Raw genomic sequence first — 17,615 nt, forward strand, 5'->3', positions numbered from 1 at the left:
GTGTGTAGGTGTGTGTGTGTGTGTGTTTTTATCATGCACTGTATAAGAAAACAACATCTTGTGTCTTGGTTGCGGTAAATAAGTAAAAAAAAGATTGGCAGAAGGTTTTGGGCAATCATCATCATCATCATCATCATCATCATCATCATTACCATTACCATTATGATAATGATGCCATAATCATAATCATAATCATAATCATAGTAATAATCATATCATATCACAAAGACTTTTATGTTGCACAGTATGTAAAAGTATTCACCCATTTTGCACACTTAAATTGTCTTATGGAAAAACTTTGTTCAACATTTCAGAACATATATTATTCATACTTCATTGTTGAGTTATAGTTAAACACCTTAAATATATGGCCTATATATTTTCAAAATGTATCTAATTTTACCTTTCTTGCAAAGAAGTCTTATACAGCAAGGCCCTTCAGCGCATCTTAATAAGATTTTGTAGTATGTATTCTGCTTCAGACATCTGATGCAGTTATATACATATACATATAAAGACATACTGTACAAGGTAGGAAGGTGTACATTTTTGTTTCTTTTTTTCCTGTGCAGTTTCTTTATTGAGCTCAAAAGGCGACACATGGTCAAATAGAAGTGTCAGAAGTTCTGGGGTCAAGACCACAAACACAGGCTGCACTCTTAGGGAAAGGCCTTAAGTTGTAAAGTAAAGGTGTTAGAGAGAGCATGATGCAACAGGAGGAGGAAAGTTTCCAGTGGAAGCTAAGAGGAAAGGTGTGGAGGAGTGGAGGCAGGCATGGGCTAGAGGGAGTTTGTTAGCTAGTTAGAGTGGCTGTGTAGAAGAGCTTGAGGTGTGAGGGGAGTCAGGGTTTAGGCCTGAGGCAGCTTCTGTTCACCAGATGTGTTCCTATACGAAATCCAACTCCCGAAAGGCAGACCCTCAGGAGAGCCCTAAAGTGCGCCATAATCTGACAGGCATCTCCACAAACACACAAACAACTAGTTATTTTTAATTAAACCAGGCCTAAGAGGCATATCAGCAGGCTATTAAACAGCCCTATGGCTGAAAAATAACAATAACAGCAAATTAAATATCACACGGTCCAACACCTTGCTAAATCAGGCGTGGTGAATTAATTGTTTATTTGGAGCGACTGTCAAAAGTGTAACTTTAATCCCCTTATCCAGGTGCATAATTCCCTCAAAAATGAAGTGACATGTATAGTAAAATAATGTCAGATTATATGTAAATGTGCCAAAACCATTGAATGCTAATTTATGGGTGAGAATGAGCGTTGTGTAAATATACTGTGCACATTTACACATTCTGTCATGCACACAGTAATAGTTTAATGGTCAGTACAATTGATCTTTGGAAAGATAGAAGAGAAGTTAAAGAAAAAACATATTATTACACATACTATTTTACACATAGTATTTCTGGTCATGATTGTTGATACTGGTTGTTTCATAAAATATCAATAATGTGTATATACTGAAAATGCATTGTATAATATTTTATAGATGATAGATGTTAAATAATACTCTACTATGATATGCGAGCACATTCTCTGTACTTCAACCCTTCCTGAAATTTCAATAGAGCACCACCTCTCATCTATACACTGGTCCCTGTTGGAGGGATAGGGAGGCACATAGTGCATTTTGGGATTTGACCCTGTCTGGGCAGCCATAAAAACAGAACAGAATATAAAGTGCTATCAGTTAAGTTCAAGCGTTCTCTTTTTGCACTGATTTTCCTTTAACCTGCTATTGAAAAATATACTTGAATAGTTTCATAGTTTTAATGATAGCACTTTCCAGAGTTGAGTTCAAAGGAGATTTATAAAATCAGATAGGCCAAGCCATACAGCAGAGACTAAACATGAACAGGACTGTTGTATAAAAGACAGAAAATATCACAGAGGTTGTGTCCTTATTCCCCTCCATTGTCAGCCAAGTCCATTATCCTTCAATGGGACATCAAAGGCCTACAAAATATGAACGTATCACCTGGTCCTGATCCTCATGACCTTGGTGAATTAATGCCAGTGGGAACAGGATCAATATGATTTTGATTACTCCAGCTCTGAAACCATTCAAAATAAGTTGCTGCCACGTGTAGAAAAACGATTACATGGCTCTAAAATGACCATGATTGATCTATGAGATTATAAAGCAATATCTTGTAAGCGATGTTTGACACCACACAAGTATAATAGGGATAAATTATTTAACAGCTTTCATTGGCAAGCTGTTCTGTAAAGTAAAAAATCTACTCCACACACACAAGCAACTTGGCTACGGTACATGAAGGAAATAGAAGTTCATAAATAAACAGGCTTCTGCAAGCTTTGATCCATGCATGCAACTTTTTTTCTCGTTGACCCTGATGGGTGTAGCCTTGTGCAGTGGTGAAGATCAACTCAACTCGGCTGAAAATCAATGAATGAAAATGAATAAATGAAACTTGCATGAATTTAAGCATATATGAGTCCTTTTATATTATATAGCCTTAAATCTAGCAGAAATAAAAAAAGAAATTAACTGCACTACACTTTGCCCGTTTCAACAAGTAATAATATGTTCAAAAGAATGTTTTTGAAATTTTAGTGAGAGTTACAGAGAGATTTTGTTAGGTTGTCACATTTCACTCGTGGTTTCTGATTTTGTTTCGGTTTGTACTTGATCCTAAAAAACGGCTGGTCCTCCAGCTATAGGCTGTTGGGGAAAACCACTGTAGGTGAGAACTAATTATTATTAGCAGCAAGCAACTGTAGGTAGCCGTAACCTAATAGGGTTAATTAAGCAAAAGTTGGGGGCCAGGAAGAGAATAAGCAGCTCTGCACTGTCCTAATGCCTATGTGTCCTTCACTCTCCCAAAGGATTTGAGGGTTTTGAACCTTGTTCCTTTCCTGGTGAGCAAAGATTTCAGTCCCAACTGCTCCACCACTCAGTGTCCAACAGCTGAGGAATGTGTGAAGGTGTGTAAATCTGAGAGTGTAAAGTATAGGGCCTACCTGAAAAGTCTAGTTCAGTCTGCCAGGAGTAAATATACGTTGAGCAAACCACTCTATACTGTTTTAGATAAGACTGACTTTACATAAACAATGACAGTGAAGACCTTGCCCAGTTGATTCTAAGAAACTTCAGACTCAGACACCATAGGCCAAGGCATGCCATCCTGTCATCATGCCAATCTGTTGTCGAGCCTGTAGCAGTCATGGCACATCCCATGCAGATTGGTGGAACCGTCCAATCTCACTTGTCTCTGATTGGCTAGTAAGAGGCCAATGAGCCCTGCAGTCAGATTTAACGTTATAAAATGTGACATTGGAGACCACTTTGACCCTGGCCAGCGTGGTGCTGTCCCGTTAGTGTGTGGGAGTGGAGAATGTCACTAGTGGTGCTGGGGCTGGTTGTTGTGGGGCTGGTGACAGCTTTTGGAACAGAGGCAGAAGCTCCTGTCTGTCAGATACGGGGGAGTCCAGAGTTCCCCCTGCTGTCCAAGGAAGGAGATGTCACCATTGGGGGAGCCTTTTCCATCCACAGCAAAATCACACAAGTGCCGCTCTCCTTCACAGACACCCCAACACATCTCACATGTTCCAGGTACAGTGTATGTTTGTGTACTGTATAAAAAGGTTTTCTCTTTCCGCGTCAAAGTCAAAAATATCCTCAGTGTTTCTCGCTTCTTGTCACAGAGTGAACCTCAGAGAGTTTCGATTTGCCCAGACCATGATCTTCGCTATCGAGGAGATCAACAGCAGTGAGTTTCTTCTTCCCAATGTTTCTATCGGATACCGTATTTATGACAACTGTGGCTCAACGCTATCCTCTATGCGTGCGGCGATGGCTCTGATGAACGGAGAAGAGTGGACTGTAGGGAAGACCTGCTCTGGCCAATCGGCAGTTCACGCCATTATCGGGGAGTCTGAATCCTCTTCAACCATAGTGCTGTCACGCACAACCGGGCCATTCAACATACCAGTGGTGAGAGGGATATCAACTTAAGATGTGTAGTGCATGTGTACATTGATGTGTCGCACACAAGTTACCCCCCCTTCTCTCTCTCTCACTCTCTCTCTCTCTGTTTTCTCAGATCAGTCATTCAGCTACTTGTGAGTGTCTGAGCAGCAGGAAGGAGTATCCGTCTTTCTTCCGCACCATCGCCAGCGACCTCTACCAGAGCCGAGCTCTAGCCCAGCTGGTCAAGCACTTCGGCTGGAGTTGGGTGGGGGCAATCAACAGCGACAGCGATTACGGCAACAACGGCATGGCCATCTTCCTCGACGCAGCCCAGGAGGAAGGCGTGTGTGTGGAGTACACAGAGAAATTCCACAGGACAGAACCAGAAAAACTGATGAAAGTGGTAGAAGTGATTCGCAAGAGCACGGCCCGGGTCATCGTAGGCTTCCTGGCCCACGTGGAGATGAACAACCTTCTGGAGCAGCTGAGTCTCCACAACATCACAGGGCTGCAGTTCATCGGTGTGGAGGCCTGGATCACTGCCGACAGCCTTGTGACCCCCACCAGCTTTGACGTGCTAGGGGGTTCTCTGGGCTTTGCTGTACAAAAGGCCAATATCAGCAGCTTTGCTGATTTTGTAATCAAAGAGTTCTGGGAGACAGCATTTCAGTGCACAGAGACAAACAGAGACAATGTGACAGTAAAGACACCTTGCAAAGAAAACTTGGATCTGATTGAGCTAAAAGATTATAATGATGATGTGGCAGAGCTGAGATACTCCAGCAATATCTACAAAGCCATCTATGCTGTGGCCCATTCTCTGCAAAGCATACTGAAGTGCTCAAACAGTCAGGGGTGTGACAAGACTGTGAGAGTTTCTCCCTGGCAGGTAAAACAAACTGACTACTAAACAATTTTACTTCTTAGTTAAGTAAGGACATACTGTATATTCACATATTTCCTCCCCTCTTTTAGGTAGTGGAGTCTCTAAAGCAGGTGAACTTTACCATTAAGAATGGTGACCAGGTGTGGTTTGACAGTACCGGAGCAGCTGTGGCCCGGTACGAGGTGGTGAACTGGCAGCGTGGATCCGACGGCTCGGTCCAGTTTAAACCTGTGGGCTACTATGACGCCTCCCTGCCTCCTGGACAGAAGTTTGTCCTCAGGACCGAAGCCATAATGTGGCCTGGGGGAAAAACAGAGGCAGAGTCTATAATAAAATGGTTGACACTAATTGTTAAACGCATCAATTTATGTGTGTCTTGTAAGGCTAGTTTGTCAGGCTAGTTTGACATAATTTAGATTTAATATTGGATGATTATGTAAAAAGAAGGATTCAGAGTATCACTGTGTATCAAACTCCTTCCTCTCTGTTTCTCTCAAAGTTGCCTGTGTCAGTGTGCAGTGAGAGCTGTCCTCCAGGAACCCGTAAGGTCCTCCAGAAAGGAAAGCCAGTCTGCTGCTATGACTGTATCCCATGTGCAGAGGGAGAAATCAGCAACACCACAGGTATATGTATCACAGACCTGAAATTTGTTCATATGCACACAACATTTGCTTGCCACACCCTGTGTATTATGTTGAAGCTTGCTGTGGTACGATCTCTGATCTACGTTTTAAGTATCTAACTGACTACATTATAATACTAGTGACAGAATTTCCATTACAGATTCTAATGGCTGCACAAAGTGTCCTGAAGAATACTGGTCCAGTCAAAACAGAGATACATGTATACTGAAAAATGTTGAGTTCCTCTCCTTCGCTGAGGTTATGGGCCAAGTCCTGGTGTTTTTCTCTTTGTTCGGGGTACTGCTAACTTCACTTGTGGCCACCCTATTCTTGGTGAATAAGGACACCCCTTTAGTCCGGGCCAACAACTCTGAGCTGAGCTTTCTGCTGCTCTTCTCCTTGACTCTGTGTTTCCTATGTTCCTTAACTTTCATCGGCCGGCCCTCTGAGTGGTCCTGCATGCTGCGACACACAGCATTTGGGATCACCTTTGTCCTCTGCATCTCTTGTGTTCTGGGGAAAACTATAGTGGTGTTAATGGCCTTCAGGGCTACACTTCCAGGCAGTAATGTTATGAAATGGTTTGGGCCTGCACAGCAAAGACTCAGTGTTCTGGCTTTCACTCTCATACAGGTCCTGATTTGCATACTTTGGCTAACTATTAACCCTCCCTTTCCCTTCAAGAATATGGAACACTATAAGGAAAAAATTATTTTAGAGTGTGCCTTAGGATCACCTATAGGGTTCTGGGCTGTGTTGGGGTATATAGGACTCCTGGCTATGTTATGTTTTATTCTTGCTTTCCTAGCTCGGAAGTTACCTGATAATTTCAATGAAGCGAAATTCATCACCTTCAGCATGCTGATATTCTGTGCCGTCTGGATCACCTTTATCCCAGCGTATGTCAGCTCTCCTGGGAAGTTCACTGTAGCCGTGGAGATATTTGCTATTCTGGCCTCTAGCTATGGGTTACTTTTCTGTATATTTGCACCAAAATGCTTCATTATTGTACTGAAACCCGAACTGAACACGAGGAAACATCTGATGGGAAAAACACAATCCAGGTCTCTCTAGATATGTATATGAAATATAAATAAAAGTATATCATTCACTCATTTATTTAACTGTTTGTGGCATGGCTGAATTTAAGTAGCTTGACATGAGTATATTGTTTTATTTGAACATAAATAAGTTATTTTGCTGTCTTTTCTTCTAGTATCAAAGTTAAGACAATAACATAAAAATAATTTGAAAGTCAATTCAGCATGGTTTGCCTGACAATTTTCTTGTCACTATTTGAATTGTGTTTCAGAGAACTTCAGGGTGTAATAAACCCCACCCATTTGGCACTTCCAACAATTAAAAAAAAATGCTAAAACAATTGAAAATTGTCTGAAAATGAAAATCGTATTTGTCTGGTGATAAAATCAGGGATGTATTATTCACTGCAGACTAGGTGAACTATTCTGTTTTCAAAGAGAGTCACATATAAAACCAATACCATTTTAAATTTAATAAAAAAGAAAAAAAATACATTTTAATTATCACTTTCAAATGTATTTCCACGTTCTAATGAAACTGTTTCCAGGTGTTGCCCAAGCAAGTACAGTCTGTCACACAAGCATAACAGTGTACATGGTATACAAAAGCATCTGCATGTGGGTCAAAAGGCTTTGTTATTAGACTGTGATGAGAAAGGAAGGGAGAGATATACACACAAAGAACTAAACTTGACACTGAACTTTCCCATGGGGACTGTGCTCTCATTAGTTGCTTCAAACTATGTCAAACATCACACAACCTGTAAGATATACTTGAAAATAGTTCAATAATTCTGAAAACTTGAAAAAAAAAAGTCAGGTTTTCTATTTAGGATCAACACAGCAATACTGAGCATAAGTGACAAAATGATTTGAAAGGTTTAATTCCAAAATCACTGTATATCCATTTTTGGGGGGGGGGGGGGGGGGGGGGGGGGGAATAGCACCTGAAGTTTATCATTCAAGATAAAATACAGTATATGTAGAGGATCTAGTATGTAAATGTGTTAGCATTTTGTCAGCCATTGGCTTAAGTTACCTGCTGCATTTTAAAAAGTATAACTTGTTTTAATTTTGTGCTATTTTATAATAGTGGTTGTCACTTTTATCAAAAGGTGGATGTCACATTTTTGAATGAAACAATCGTACACGTTGTCTTTTTACTTGAGTGATGCATTAGTGGTGTGATAACAGAGGCCAAGGTGCAAGATACTTGAGAGTTGTATGTGCACAATCTATTATATTATGTGTAGTCTATTTTTTTCCCATATATATTTATTTATTTATTTATTTATTTATTTATTTATTTATTTATTTATCTATTTATCTATTTATTTATTTTTTTCAGTATTACATAAAATGCATAAACACAATACATGATACCCTTACATATTCTCAAATGCACATCTAGAAATAATAAAAAACCTGATTGATACCTTTATTTTCAGTAATTCATTTCTGTTCTTTTTCCCTGAAAGCTGTTATAAACCCGGAGGCCTCCTGCTTTTTAAGTTGTCTTGCAATAGTACATTTCCTACCATACCTCGACGCAGCCCAGGAGGAAGGCGTGTGTGTGGAGTACACAGAGAAATTCCACAGGACAGAACCAGAAAAACTGATGAAAGTGGTAGAAGTGATTCGCAAGAGCACGGCCCGGGTCATCGTAGGCTTCCTGGCCCACGTGGAGATGAACAACCTTCTGGAGCAGCTGAGTCTCCACAACATCACAGGGCTGCAGTTCATCGGTGTGGAGGCCTGGATCACTGCCGACAGCCTTGTGACCCCCACCAGCTTTGACGTGCTAGGGGGTTCTCTGGGCTTTGCTGTACAAAAGGCCAATATCAGCAGCTTTGCTGATTTTGTAATCAAAGAGTTCTGGGAGACAGCATTTCAGTGCACAGAGACAAACAGAGACAATGTGACAGTAAAGACACCTTGCAAAGAAAACTTGGATCTGATTGAGCTAAAAGATTATAATGATGATGTGGCAGAGCTGAGATACTCCAGCAATATCTACAAAGCCATCTATGCTGTGGCCCATTCTCTGCAAAGCATACTGAAGTGCTCAAACAGTCAGGGGTGTGACAAGACTGTGAGAGTTTCTCCCTGGCAGGTAAAACAAACCCTTACATATTCTCAAATGCACATCTAGAAATAATAAAAAACCTGATTGATACCTTTATTTTCAGTAATTCATTTCTGTTCTTTTTCCCTGAAAGCTGTTATAAACCCGGAGGCCTCCTGCTTTTTAAGTTGTCTTGCAATAGTACATTTCCTACCATATCACCCCCTTCATATAAATCACTCCTCATTCTAAATTATGCGTATTCTACCTTGGAATTATTCACATCCCTGAAATTTTAATTCACATATTTGTCTTAATAATGAATGGAGATCATTTTTAGCCAGCTCATTTTCTAATTTATGTATGTGATATTCCAGCTTTTTTAACAGACTAACTGATCGTCCTTCCCCTTACAAAGGCTTTAGATGCGTCCCACTGTACCTATACTTTCAATAGAACCTATGTTTTCACCAAAAAAAAAAATATTCCAGCTCCTTCTCTAGATCTCTTGAAATCCTTGTTTTGCATTTAAATGCTGCCTGTTCCCCCTCACCAGATCTCCCTGCAGTTTTATTTGCAATAGCGGCATGATCTGTTAGAGAAATAGCTCTAATACGACATTTAATGAATATTTTTGCAAGTCTATTAGATGGTGCAGTTTAAACTGAAGAGCAGCAGTCACAGTGTGACCTCATCACTCTCTGATTTGACAAAAGGACCTCGTCACCATTTCAAGTAGTGTATAAAGCTCTGCCATTAAAGGGGACACAAGTTTTGGTCAGTGACACAAGAACTGATCACAGAGTGTGTGTTGGTGTGTGCATGTGTGTGCCTGTTTGTACCAGATGTGTGAGTGTGTGTACGTGATGTTACTGTTGGTGCTTGGCATGATGGGAGCCTTTGGGGCAGAGGAAGAGGCTGCTCTCTGTCGGATGCTGGGGAGCCCAGACTTCCCTCTGTTGTCGAAGGAAGGAGACATAACCATTGGAGGAGCCTTCTCCATCCATAGCCAAATCACAAAGCCCACGCTCTCCTTCACAGATACTCCAAAACCTCTCACATGCTCCAGGTACTGTATGTTTTCTCTTTTCTCCCTGGTGGTATCTGAAAAGAAATCAATCCTTTCAGAAAACAAAACAAAACAAAAGAAAATCTCATGTAAAAACTATTTTTGAAAAATTGTTGTTATGCTTTTCAGGATTAATTTCAGAGAGTTTCGTTTTGTCCAGACAATGATCTTTGCCATTGAGGAGATCAACAATAGCAGCTCTCTGCTCCCTAATATCACAATTGGCTACAAGGTATTTGACAGCTGTGGTTCAACCCTGTCTTCAATGCGTGCAGTCATGGCTCTAATGAACGGACAGGAAAGGACTTTGGGAAAAAACTGCTCCGGCCAATCATCTGTTCATGCCATCATTGGAGCCTCTGAGTCCTCCTCAACCATCGTGATGCTACGAACTTCAGGGATTTTCCAAATACCAGTGGTAAATGTTTGTAAATCATTTTAGTCTGACTTAAAGTGATGTTGAACTTTGGCAGTACCTTGGGTTGTGTAGCTTCCTGGACATGATATAACCCCAAAATCAGTGATTCTCTGTCATCTGTTGCTCCGGTAGAGATGATTGGAAAATTGTTTTTTTTCTCTCTCTCCATTCACTGCCATTATATGGCGAAACAGGTCTAAAAATCACACTTCTAGCACATAAACGAGCACGAACAAAGCAGATTCTGACAACATTAAAAAAATAGTCATTCTGATGAAAATTTTCTTAAGTGTATCACTTTCTTTAGATAACAGAGAATCGCCGATTTTGGGGTTATATCATGTCCAGGAAGCTACACAACCCAAGGTACTACCAAAGTTCAACATCACTTTAACAATGTTCCATGTTCTCTTTTCCTCCTGTTCTTTTTCCATTTAGATCAGCCACTTTGCCACATGTGCTTGTCTGAGTAACAGAAGGGAGTACTCCTCCTTCTTCAGAACCATCCCCAGTGACTACTACCAGAGCAGAGCGCTGGCAAAGCTGGTGAAGCACTTTGGCTGGACCTGGGTGGGGGCAGTTAGAAGTGATAATGACTATGGCAACAATGGCATGGCAACATTTATCAAAGCTGCAGGCCAGGAGGGCGTCTGCATTGAGTATTCAGAGGCCATCTCTAGGACTGACAGGGAGCAGGCAGCCAGGGTGGTCAGAGTGATCCGTAACGGCAGCGCCAGGGTTTTGGTGGCCTTCCTGGCTCAGGCCGAGATGGACATCCTACTTGAGGAAGCTCTGAAGCAGAACCTGACTGGGTTGCAGTGGGTGGGCAGCGAGTCCTGGATCACAGCGGGCCACCTGGCCACCAAGAGGCACTCTGGCATCCTAACAGGGTCTCTGGGCTTCACCATCAGAAAGTCAAAGATCCCAGGCCTAAGAGAGTTCCTACTACAGGTTAACCCAAGTCAAAACCCTCAGAGCAACCTGCTCAGAGAGTTCTGGGAAGCTACTTTTGGCTGTAGTTTCCAATCCAGTCTGCATGGTCAGAGCCAGGGCAGGCAGTGCTCTGGTTCTGAGAGACTAGAAGACATCGATAATCCTTTCACAGATGTGTCAGAGCTGAGAATATCTAATAATGTGTATAAGGCTGTGTATGCTGTGGCTCATGCCATGCATAACATGTTAAAATGCAGAAATACTGGAGAAAAGCTGAATCAGTCATGTATCTGGAGAGACAATTTAGAACCAGAGCAGGTGAGAGGTCACTTTTATGTGAGAAATATCATTCTCTCATGAAAGATTATGAAATAAAAAAATAAAAAAGGACCATTGTGAATAATGTGCCATTTAATCTAGTAGTTTGTGTACTGTAAGTCAACTGACTATTTTTCTTTACTGGTAGGTTTTGAAAAACCTCCAAGGTGTGAATTTCACTCTTCAGTCAGGAGAAAGAGTATACTTTGATGAGAATGGAGACCCTGCGGCCATCTATGAGCTGGTGAACTGGCAGAGAAACCAAGCAGGAGAGACTGTGTTTGTGACTGTAGGGAGCTATGATGCTTCACTACCGAAAGGAAAGCAGTTTACCATGAACGGAATAAACATAACATGGGGTGCTGAATCCCTAATGGTATAATAATATCAACCATATTAAAATGACTGTGTGGGAAGTTCTCACTTATTTGGGCTAGTGTGGAGGCTGAATAGTGTGTGTTTAGTTTTATGTAGAGGAGAACACAGATGTGATATGGCATAACCTCATCTATAACATTCAGGTGAAAACGAATATCAAAAATATATTATTTCTTGGAACTTGTAAGGAGCTTTGAAATTCATCCAATTAACCATTCAAACCATACCAGCACCTTTCACCAGTAGCAGTCCCTTACACACATTACATAGCAATACCTGGAACCGTTGGCTGAGCGGTCACATCGCAGTGTTCATTCATGAAATGCAAATGAGTGGTGCAGTTCCTCATTGTTTTTAGGCATTATAAAAGAGGTAACAGAACAGCATCTGAACTAGTTACAACAAACATTTTAACCATCAGCCATCGGCAGCAAGATATTTCCAAATGGATTTCACTAAAATTGCAGTTACCTAAAAATTGGTACACATCGGTATTTAATCTGTAAGAAGTCACTGTGACCAATGTAGAGTTTACATATCAGTGTTCACTTCCAACATAAAGCAATATGTAATTTTATGATGTCAGTCTTCGAATAAGATGCAGCTTAAATGATCCTTGTGAGAAATAGGGCCTTTTCAGCAGCAAACAGTAGTAGGATCCAGTGTTACCATATGTAATTAAGTGTTTGGATTAGGGGAGCAATAAACTGTGATTGATTAAGTGTGGTGTTGTTACAGAGGCCGCAGTCTGTGTGCAGTGAGAGCTGCCTCCCAGGTTTCCGCCAGGCTGTTATTAAAGGTAAACCCGTCTGCTGTTTCTCCTGCATCGCCTGTGCTGCCGGAGAGATCAGCAACTCCAGTGGTGAGAAGACACAAGACATTCTTCAAATACATTCATGACAAAATATAGCTACAATATTACTGCATTTCACTATGACACCTATAAAAACAATTGTGTGGTACTTATTTAATATCAGCTCTACCATAACCTATACCATCATGGGTATCATCCCATCCTAAGAGCATGATCATGATTCAGAGTTGAATGTTTTCCTTTCAGATTCTGCAGAATGTTCTCAGTGCTCACTGGAGTATTGGTCAAATGAAGATCACAGCCAGTGTGTACCAAAGGTGGTTGAGTTCCTGTCTTTTGAAGAAACCATGGGGGCCCTCTTCACTACTTTCTCACTGTTTGGAGCAAGCTTAACATTAGTCGTGACTTTTGTCTTTTTCCGATTTCGTCACGAATTTCGCCTCTCGTCAAAGCCAGTAACTCTGATCTGAGCTTCCTGCTGCTCTTCTCCTTGACTCTGTGTTTCCTGTGTTCTCTGACCTTCATAGGCCGGCCCTCCGACTGGTCCTGTATGCTGCGTCACACAGCTTTCGGCATCACCTTTGCCCTATGCATGTCTTGTATCTTGGCTAAGACCATAGCTGTGGTGATCGCCTTTAAGGCTAGAAGGCCAAAAAACTCAGTTCCTCAGTGCTCTGCCCCGCTCCAGAGAACAAGTGTCCTGGGCTGCACCTCGCTGCAGGTGATAGTGTGTGTGCTGTGGTTAACTCTTGCCCCACCATTCCCACACAAAAATACAGCCCATGCTACTGAAAAGATAATTCTAGAGTGTGATGTGGGTTCACCTATAGGGTTCTGGGCTGTGTTGGGGTATATAGGACTCCTGGCTATGTTATGTTTTATTCTTGCTTTTTTTGCTCGGAAGCTGCCTGATAATTTCAATGAAGCTAAATTCATCACCTTCAGCATGCTGATATTCTGCGCAGTCTGGATCACGTTTATCCCTGCTTATGTCAGCTCTCCTGGGAAGTTCACTGTAGCTGTGGAGATATTTGCAATTCTGGCCTCTAGCTTTGGATTGCTTTTTTGTATATTTGCTCCAAAATGTTATATCATACTATTGAAACCAGAGAGGAATACAAAGAAACACATGATGGGGAAAAATTAAGCAAAATCACTATAAAAGCAAAAGCAAAACACTAGAATAATGTTTGTATCGTTCTTTTTATATTATATATTTTATATATATTTTATATATTTAAATATTAATCTATTAAAACAATCAATAGCTTCTGTGATTGTCAACTAAATATGACCTTATCATCCATAATATACCGACAAAACACTATCGCACATATCACTGTATTAGCCCCTCTGAAACTGAACTGAAATATTTCCAGCCGTACTGAACAAATGTTGAACATGGCTGGATATAATGTGTGATGAAATATAAATCCATTATACATCAACAAGCTCGGCATCCCAAAAGACATGCCAGGGGTTGTGGATTGATTATAGTGAGCTATTGGTTATGCAAGAGACAAATAATGATATACATATCTGATGGCCATCTAATAGGCCAATGGCTCTGTCAGTCACGCCACAAGCGTTATCATTGGTGGAGAGAAATATGATATTCACTCAGGCTTCATCTAAGCCCCTATGGCATTGTGACAATCAAAAGGAACACCTTATAAAATGCCCAGACTTGAGGGTTTGATCAACGGGCCTTGGGTAGTAAGTATACAGGGGGACAGCTATGCTGCTGATAGCAGACCTGCTACTTCTCTCCCTGCTGGCTGTCAGAGGTGGGAAGCTTGTGTGTCAAACATATGGGACCAAAGAACTGTCTCAGTTTTCTAAGGAGGGAGACATCAACATCGGAGGCATTTTCTCCTTCCATCAGAATCCAGTCAGTGTCAATCCAGCTCTCCAAGTCAACCCAGGAATCATCCAGTGTGAAGGGTAAGAGAGGGGTATAAAAAAACAAAAAACTGTAATTATAAATCATACTACAACCTGTGCTGCTCCAACCATGCTTGTTTGATGTGAAATTCCCTGTCTATCTTTATGTATGTTCAATGCTTTTAACCTTTCCATGATTCTATGATTTGGTCCCTCTACTTTGTGCAGACTGGACCCAGGTGAGCTTCAGTATGCCTATACTATGATGTTTGCCATAGAGGAGATCAACAACAACTCAGATCTGCTGCCAGGAGTAACACTGGGCTACAGAATCTTTGACTCCTGCCCCAGCATCCCTCTGTCTGTCAGAGCGTCTCTCCACCTGATGAATAGATATGAGAATGGGGAAGGCAGCTGTGACAAGAGCTCCACTGTACATGCTGTCATAGGGGAAACCACGTCCACCTCTACCATAGGTATTGCACGCACCATGGGACCCTTCCATATACCTGTGGTAAGTGATTGTAAGTGAATTGACTAAAATGCTCTCTCTGCATACTTGGACTCTTAAGTGAATGGGTTTATTGAACAAGGAATAGGAAAATACTTTGATGCTTATATGATTCATATTCAGTTTGGCCTTTGAAGTCAACATCTGTGTTATACTGTAATAGCTAATTGCTGATAGATAACCTAAATTCAACATTTCTCTCTTCTGTTTTTGTCTCAGATCAGTCATTCAGCCACTTGTGCATGTCTTAGCAATAGAAGAGAGTATCCTTCTTTCTTCAGAACCATACCGAGTGATCTCTACCAGAGCAGAGCACTGGCAAAGCTGGTAAAGCACTTTGGCTGGACCTGGGTAGGGGCTATAAGAACCAACAGTGACTATGGCAATGGTGGCATGGCCACCTTCCTGAAAGCAGCTGAAAAGGAAGGTGTGTGCGTGGAATACTCAGTGGCCATTTACAGAACTGACCCCAGGAAGTGGTTCCTGGAAGTAGTGGACATCATTAAAAAGTCCACCTCTAAGGTAATAGTGGCGTTTGCTGATGGCACTGACCTTGACATTCTCATCAAAGAGCTTTACACTCAAAATGTGACAGGACTGCAGTGGGTGGGCAGCGAGGGGTGGATCACTTACCGCTACATTGCCTCACCAATAAACTATGCCGTGGTCCAGGGGGCAGTGGGCTTTGCCGCGCTCAATGCTCACATCCCCGGACTGCAGGAGTTCCTGGCCAGCAGCAGGCCCTCCACCAGGCCGGGGGACCAGGGACTGCTGGAGTTGTGGGAGACGGTGTTCAGCTGCACCATGACTCCCCAAGCAGAGGCCCAAGCTCCAGGTTCAGTCACAACATGCACCGGAAAGGAGTCTCTGTGGGACACAAACTCACGCTTCACAGATGTTTCAGATGCCAGTCTGCTGAATAATGTTTACAAGGCCACATATGCTGTTGCCCACGCACTGCACCTGCTGTTTACCTGCCAAGATGGACAGGGGCCTTTTGAAAACAACACTTGTGCCGACAGGGAAAACATAAAACCGTGGCAGGTAAACATATGTATAAAATGCTGTAGCTATATCAAAACTATATGTTGACGATGAGGGGTGAATAACAACATGAATGTTTAACTGCAGGTGCTGCATTACCTGACCCGGGTCAATTTCACCACTAAGATCGGTGAAAACGTGTTCTTTGATGAGATGGGTGATCCAGCGGCACGCTATGCACTGGTGAACTGGCAGATGGATGAGACAGGCTACATACTCTTCAAGACGATCGGTTACTATGATGCCTCGCAGCCTGAGGGTCAGCAGTTTGAGATGAAGGCAGGTGTGAAAGCCATCTGGGCAGGAGAGCGGCCAGAGGTAAGTCAGTGTGGATGTTTTCATCTGTCTGTGCTAATGAGCTTTTGGCAGCACTTTTTATTGCTAGTAACATTCTTTCTTTACTTCGCTGAATGCAGATTTCAAAAACTAACCCATTAAATGTCTGGTGCATGAGTCGGATTAGGAGTGAATGTGGAAGTTTAACATGTGTGATGCTGTCACTGTGATGCAGGTGCCAAGGTCTATTTGCAGTGAGAGCTGCCTGCCAGGGACTCGCCGGGCTTTTGTGAAGGGCAAACCTATCTGCTGTTTTGATTGCATCACCTGTGCTGACGGGGAGTTTAGCAACAGTACAAGTGAGACAGCAGGATTCTTAGCCTTTACTTTAGCCTTCATCATGTTTCTGCTGGGCAAAATCACTGCCAGCACTTTACTGGTGTATCTGAGGATGTGCGTGCTGTACAGCTTAAACATATTTATGCTTTCAGATGCAGTGAAATGTGACAAATGCCCTCCTGAGTACAAGTCCAACGAGGAGAGGGATAACTGTGACTTGAAAGCTATTGAGTTCCTCACCTTCAGAGAACTGATGGGTATACTGTTGGTAACCTTTTCTGTCTTCGGGGCCTGCCTGGCGATGACTATAGCGCTGATATTTTTCCACTACAGGCAAACTCCTATTGTCAGGGCCAACAACTCTGAGCTGAGCTTTCTGCTGCTCTTCTCCTTGACTCTGTGTTTCCTATGTTCCTTAACTTTCATCGGCCGGCCCTCTGAGTGGTCCTGCATGCTGCGACACACAGCATTTGGGATCACCTTTGTCCTCTGCATCTCCTGTGTTCTGGGCAAAACTATAGTAGTGTTAATGGCCTTCAGGGCTACACTTCCAGGCAGTAATGTCATGAAATGGTTCGGCCCTCCTCAGCAGAGACTGAGTGTTTTGGCTTTCACTCTCATACAAGTTGTTATTTGCATACTTTGGCTAACTATCAACCCTCCCTTTCCCTTCAAGAATATGGAACACTATAAGGAAAAGATTATTTTAGAGTGTGCCTTAGGTTCACCTATAGGGTTCTGGGCTGTGTTGGGGTATATAGGACTCCTGGCTATGTTATGTTTTGTACTCGCTTTTTTGGCTCGAAAGTTGCCTGATAATTTCAACGAAGCTAAATTCATCACCTTCAGCATGCTGATATTCTGTGCTGTCTGGATCACCTTTATCCCAGCGTATGTCAGCTCTCCTGGGAAGTTCACTGTTGCTGTTGAGATATTTGCAATTCTAGCTTCAAGCTACGGAATGCTGTTTTGTATTTTTTTGCCTAAGTGTTACATTATTTTATTGAAACCTGAGAAAAATACGAAGAAACATTTGATGGGTAAAATGACCTCAAAAGCACTATGAGTAA

The 17,615-nt window shown here is 42.0% G+C and overlaps 2 protein-coding genes and 1 pseudogene across 4 annotated transcripts; all 3 read left to right on the forward strand.

Moving 5' to 3' along the window:
• The first annotated feature begins 1,108 nt into the window (after positions 1-1,108).
• Positions 1,109-6,530, forward strand: LOC139933480 (extracellular calcium-sensing receptor-like). 3 transcript variants are annotated; one of them, XM_078284004.1, is made up of 7 exons: positions 1,109-1,117; positions 3,472-3,590; positions 3,683-3,971; positions 4,081-4,836; positions 4,923-5,150; positions 5,333-5,456; positions 5,617-6,530. In XM_078284004.1, exons 3-7 carry the CDS (start codon positions 3,717-3,719, stop codon positions 6,528-6,530), a joined length of 2,277 nt encoding a protein of 758 aa, XP_078140130.1. In that variant the 5' UTR covers positions 1,109-1,117; positions 3,472-3,590; positions 3,683-3,716. The 3 variants fall into 3 exon arrangements, with proteins under 3 accessions (XP_078140130.1, XP_071783679.1, XP_071783687.1); XM_071927578.2 differs by lacking the exon at positions 1,109-1,117 and having other exon boundaries at positions 3,433-3,590; XM_071927586.2 differs by lacking the exon at positions 1,109-1,117 and having other exon boundaries at positions 3,454-3,595; positions 3,685-3,971.
• A 2,876-nt stretch (positions 6,531-9,406) lies between these two features.
• LOC139933546 (extracellular calcium-sensing receptor-like) lies at positions 9,407-13,638 on the forward strand (annotated as a pseudogene).
• Positions 13,639-14,229: 591 nt separating this feature from the next.
• Positions 14,230-17,611, forward strand: LOC139933535 (extracellular calcium-sensing receptor-like). The gene is made up of 6 exons (XM_071927644.2): positions 14,230-14,435; positions 14,604-14,889; positions 15,106-15,930; positions 16,018-16,248; positions 16,442-16,565; positions 16,698-17,611. Exons 1-6 carry the CDS (start codon positions 14,230-14,232, stop codon positions 17,609-17,611), a joined length of 2,586 nt encoding a protein of 861 aa, XP_071783745.2.
• Positions 17,612-17,615: the final 4 nt, after the last annotated feature.

This window comes from Centroberyx gerrardi, chromosome 6, assembly GCF_048128805.1.
Source record: "Centroberyx gerrardi isolate f3 chromosome 6, fCenGer3.hap1.cur.20231027, whole genome shotgun sequence".
Classification (NCBI taxonomy): Eukaryota; Metazoa; Chordata; class Actinopteri; order Beryciformes; family Berycidae; genus Centroberyx; species Centroberyx gerrardi.